Source organism: Orycteropus afer, unplaced genomic scaffold (genome assembly GCF_000298275.1).
Source record: "Orycteropus afer afer isolate SDZICR_OR568_19922 unplaced genomic scaffold, OryAfe1.0 scaffold00185, whole genome shotgun sequence".
NCBI classification, from domain to species: Eukaryota; Metazoa; Chordata; class Mammalia; order Tubulidentata; family Orycteropodidae; genus Orycteropus; species Orycteropus afer.
In genome coordinates, this window is record NW_006921772.1 from 4,518,382 (window position 1) to 4,524,324 (window position 5,943).

The 5,943-nt window shown below is 38.2% G+C and overlaps 1 protein-coding gene across 1 annotated transcript in view; it reads left to right on the forward strand.

The window, feature by feature from the left end:
- The window catches only part of ADAMTS19 (ADAM metallopeptidase with thrombospondin type 1 motif 19), a 511,689-nt gene that overhangs the window by 456,374 nt on the left and 49,372 nt on the right, over positions 1-5,943 (forward strand). The window contains exon 20 of the mRNA XM_007947461.2: positions 2,559-2,763. Coding sequence (XP_007945652.1) covers positions 2,559-2,763 — 205 coding nt within the window. The remainder of the gene's footprint in view (positions 1-2,558; positions 2,764-5,943) is intronic.

A 5,943-nucleotide genomic window follows, 5' to 3' on the forward strand; every position in this document is an offset into this window, starting at 1 on the left:
AGGCTGAATATTTCCAAGTGGTGTTGGGACCTGAGAATTGACCTAAAGATCAGTCCTGGTCACCAAGGGCTGCAGAGACAACTGCTCTGGTGGCCTATGACTAGGAAGGGAAACAGCAAGGAGGGAGACAACCTGAGCTGTGGACTTTCTGCTGTCCGGAGAGCACAGCCATTTATACTTGGCAGCCATTTTGGATATTTAAAGTGACTGAGGGCACAGCCATTTTGAATGTTTACAAGTGGCAACCATTTTAAAGTGATAGCATTCTCATTCAGATTCCAGGAACCTAAGAACAGGCTCTGTTTGCCAGGGTTGGCAAGGACATATGAGGCTGACAACAGGAAAGGAGACAGGTGGTGAGTGTATAAGTGCTGTCAGCTAGTGAATAGAGGAGCACAGCATAGTACCTTGCCTGTATAGATAACATACAAACAAAGCAAAGAAAACGAAAATTGTGGGCAAGTCACTCCAACATATAATTACCAATTAAATATAAACACAAAAACATCACAATTCCTCGGAGACAACAGAACATCACAGTCTAAACAAAAAGTCAAGATAAAGCAGGAGAAACAAGAGATCAGGATACAGACCCAAAACACATCCCTGAGGAAGATTGGAATTCCCTGATAAGGAATTATCATTATTATTATTGTAATATATATTATATTATATATATATATATATAATATAATATATATGTACTGAGTCAAGCAGTATAATAATAAACATTTTTATAAATGAGAAAATGGAAACTTACAGCTGTTAAGTATTGATTTGATTCAAGAATGTGCACAGCTAGTGAGAAACACAGAAATATGTTCATGGCTTATCACTGACCTACCCTGCTCTGAAATCAGATTGTGCTGAGTTTAGTGGGAGGTTTTCATCTCTCTATAAGATTTTCCAGAAAAATGAGAAACCCAGAGTGAATTTTAATTGAGAGGCATCATATAAATACCAAATTTCTTGTATCACTTTTCTGGAATAGGCCTTGGTTCCTTCCTGAAATAAATGTAGAGAAGTATTGAAATTAGTGTCCACTGGGTATCTCTTAATCATGGTTGATGCAAACAGTTTGCATGTAGCTGATAATCAAGAGTTTGGCAGTTCAAACACATCTAGTGTCACCACTGAAGAAAAAACCTAGCAATCTGCTTCTATAAAGATTCTTGTTGTTGTTGTTGTTGTTGTTATGTGCTGTCGAGTCAGACCCAACTCATAGTGACCCCTCCTTAGTTGCCATCAAATTGATTCCAACTCAAGGCAACTGCTTACATTACAGGAGCCTATTGCACAGGCTGTTGCTTGGCTGGTTAAACACTAGACTACTAACTGAAAGGTTGCCAGTTCAAACTTACCAGCTACTCTGTGGAAGAAAAGACCTGGTGATCTGCTCTTGTAGAAGCACCTAGGAAACTCTATGGGGCAGTTCTACTCTGTCCTTCAGGGTCACTATAAGTTGGAATTGACAAGACAGTAGATAACAAGAATAATAAATCTAAATGGAAGCAAATTGCCAGGACTTTTCTTCTTCAGTACAGCTGGGTGGGTTTGAACCACCAAGCTTTAGATTAGTGGTCAAGTGCAAACCAACAGAACCCAACTCTGTAACACATGGAGTCATTGGGAACTGGGATCTACTTGACAACAAAAGACAACAACAACAACAGGGCACATCTCAATTCATTAGAAATGGTAATGGCCTACAAGTTATCCCTTGCTTGATGATTATTTGGAAGAAAAATAATCTCTGTCTACATATTAAAATCCATGTAAATTGATTGAATGATGGAATCAGTGAAATCCAAGAGTATCCCTGGAATCCTGAGAACCTCGAAAATGAGGTTGCTTCAAGTTTAGCCTTCTGAATCTGTCATTCCAGTACCTGTGATCTCAGCTAGTGATTGAATAGTCTAAAGAAACTATATGTAGCTCTATCAGGGAAGATATGTCCCAGGCACAGAAATCTTGCTCCCAACAATAGGCAACATGCATTTATGATTGCTTCATCCAAATAAGAGTGAAGGCTCCATCACAAGTATCTGTTACTTGCTAATATCTTCATAGTTCTCATTGTGAAATGTTCCACAGCTTTATTTCATTTTCTGGCTCTACAACCTGTGACTTTTAGCAAGTTACTAAACTTCTGAGTGCCTCAGTTTCCTCATCTGTAAAATGGCCATAAAAGTACATAACACATGTGTTGCTGTAAAGATTTAAAACACAAAGAATAGATATGACTCATGTATGTTAATGATTTTATACTTTTAAGGTATCTTGTACGGCAAGATGGTAAGCAGTAAGAAGGCAATCTACACAATATGACATGAACTTAACCTGATGCATGTTTTGAGATTCTAATTAGGGCAAGGCCTTGAGATAAAAAATATTGACAATTCAAAGCAACAGAAAGTAAGGTCATCCTGGAAAAGCTATAATTTTAATAAAAAGGGAATAAAGTTACTGTGTAACATCCTTTGAACTCTAGATGTGTCAAGATATATACAGGGAGATGGTTTTTAACTTATTTTCGGTGACTCTTGCTTTACTTCTAGATGGATGATGACAGAATGGACCCCATGTTCACGAACTTGTGGAAAAGGGATGCAGAGCAGACAAGTAGCCTGTACCCAACAACTGAGCAATGGAACTCTGATTAGAGCCCGGGAAAGGGACTGCAGTGGCCCTAAGCCTACCTCTGCCCAGCGCTGTGAGGGCCAGGACTGCATGACCGTGTGGGAAGCAGGAGTGTGGTCTGAGGTGCAGTACATGCCACACTTTCCATGTCCTTATATGATTTTTTACTTTATATTTTATTTTGGTAAAATATACATAACTACCATCACTCATCAGTCAGTTTGTTGTACTGTGATGGCTTGCATGTTGCTGTGAGGCTAGAAGCTATGCCACAAGCATTTCAAATAACAACAGGGTTACCTGTGGTGGACAGGTTTCAGGGGCGCTTCCAAACTAAGACAGACTCGGAAGAAGGATGGAGCCTCAGTGTCTGAAAAAATTGGCCACTGAAAAGTGTGTGAGTAACAATGAAACACTGTCCAATATATTAGTGGAAAAACTATTAATAGCAGTGAAACATTGTCTGATACATTGCAGGAAGATGAACCCTTCAGTTAGGAAGACACTCAAAGCATGACTAGGGAAGAGCTGCCTCCTCAAAATAGAATTGACCTTAAAGATGTGGATGGAATAGAGCTTTGGGACCTTCATTTGGTGATGGAGCATATCTCAAAATGGGAAAAAACAGCTGCGTATATCCAATAATAATTGGAACATGGAATGTACAAAGCATGAATCTAGGAAAATTGGAAGTTGTCAAAAATGAAATGGAACACATAAAGATTGATACTATAGGCATTTGTTGTTGTTGTTATGTGCCGTTGAATTGAACCCGACTCATAGCAACCCCTCCTTGGGTTTCCGAGGCAGTATCACTATGGAAGTAGATTGCCCCATCTGCCTTCCGAGGAGTGGCTGGTGGGTTTGAACTGCCAACCTTCTGGTTAGCAGTTAAGTGCCTTAGGCACTATACTACCAGAGCTCCCACCATAGGCATTAGTGAGCTAAAATTGACTGGTATTGACTATTTTGAATAAGACAATCATATAGTTTACCATGCCAGGAATAACAAATTGAAGAAGAATTGAAGTTGCATTCCTTTGGGCCTAGAATTGAACTCACTCCCATGGCTTTGAGCCAAACAATAGACAGGCATATAAGGTGAACATTTATTTCAGGTAGGTACATTCCTTAGAAAAATCAATTACTGGAGATCAGAAGGGCAGTATTTGCACAGGGAGATAATTCAGAGGATAGAAATGCATAGGAAAGAAGCACACAGGGAAAAGGTAACTACAAGGAGGAACTGGGAAGAGAGCTGTTACATTATGGGCATGGCAATCAATGTCATGAAACAAAATGGGTATGAACTACTGTATGGAAAGTGAATTTGCTCTGTAAACTTTCGTTCAAATCACACACACACACACCAAAAAAGGAACATTTCAAGATCTATCCTGAAGTACAATGCTGTCAGTGATAGGATAATATCCATACACCTACAACAGAGTAGTTAATACTACTATTATTCAAATTTATGTATCAACCACTAAAGCCAAAAATAAAGACATTGAAGATTTTTACCAACTACTGCAGTCTGAAATTCACTAAATATACAATCAAGATGTATTGATTATTGCTAGTGATTGGAATCAAAAGTTGGAAACATAGAAGAAGCATCAGTAGTTAGAATATATGGCCTTGGTAATAGAAATGACACTAGAGATTGCATGATAGAATTCTGAAAGACCAAATGACTTATTCATTACAAATACTTTTTTCAACAACCTGAACAGCAGCTATACACATGTACTTCACAGATGGAACACACAGGAATCAGATCAATTACATCTGTGGAAAGAGATGATGGAAAAGCACACTATGATATGTCAAAACAAGACTAGGAGCTGACTGTGGAACAGACCATCAATTGTTCATTGCAACTTCAAGTTGAAGCAGAAGAAAATTAAAATAAGTCCATGAGAGCCAAAATATGACCTTGATTATATCCCACCTGAATTTAGAGACCATCTGAGGAATAGATTTGGCACACTGAACACCAATGATAGAAGACCAGATTAGTGGTAGGATGACATCAAGAATAACATACATGATAGCAAAAAGTCATACAAAGATAGGAAAGGAATTAAAAAAAAATGGATGTAAGAACAGACTCTGAAACTTGCTCTTGAATGGAGAGTAGCTAAAGGGAATGGAAGAAATGATTAAATAAAGCAGCTGAATGGAAATTTTCAAAGGGCAGCTTAAGAAGACAAAGTAAAGTATTATAATGAATTGTGCAAAGACCTGGAGTTAGAAAACCAAAAGGGAAAAGCACACTCAGCGCTTCTAAAGCTGAAAGAACCAAATAAAAATTTAAGCCTCAAGTTGCAATATTGAAGGATTCTATGGACAAAGATGTTTACCTTTTGTTTTATTGAGTATGCAAAGGCATTCGATTGTGTGGATCATAATACATTATGAATAACATTGTGAAGAATGGGAATTCCAGAACTTAATTGTGCACTTAATTGTGCTAATGAGGAGCCTGCACACAAACCAAGAGGCTGTCATTTGAAAAGAACAAGGGGATACTGCATGGTTGAAAATTAGGAAAGGTGTGTCAGGGTTGTTTACTGTCACTGTACTTATTCAATCTGTATGCTGAGCAAATAATCCAAGAAGCTGGACTATATGGAGAAGAATGTGGCATCAGGATTGGAGGATGACTCATTAACAACCTGCAATATGCAGATGACACAACCTTCCTTGCTGAAAGTGTAGACTCAAAGCACTTACTAATGAAGATCAAAGACTACAGTCTTCAGTATGGATTACACCTACACATAAAGAAAACAAAATTCCTCACAATTACACCAATAAGCAACATGACGAAAAAGGTGAAGACCTTCACCAAGATGAATTAACACAGTGGTTGTAATGATGGATTCAAGCTTAGCAAGCATTGATAATAGTGCAGGACTGGGCAGTATTTCCTTCTGCTGTACATAGGGTCACTATGAGTTGGAAATGACTCTATGGCACCTAATAACAACAACAAACAGAAACTCACTATCTCTTGAGCAATAACCCCTCCTTCCTCCCTCCCCCAAGATCCTTGTAACCACTAACAAACTTTTGTGCTATGCATTTGCTTATTCTAGATATTTCTTATAAGTGATATCATACAATATTTGTTCTCTGTGACTGACTTGTTTTATTCCACATAATGTTTTCAAGACTCATTCTTGCTTTAACATGTATCAAACTTTACATCTTTTTATTGCTGAATAAGATTCCATTGTATGGATGTATCACCCTTTGTTGGGAGCTCTGGTGGTGTAGTGCCTAAGGCATTTGACT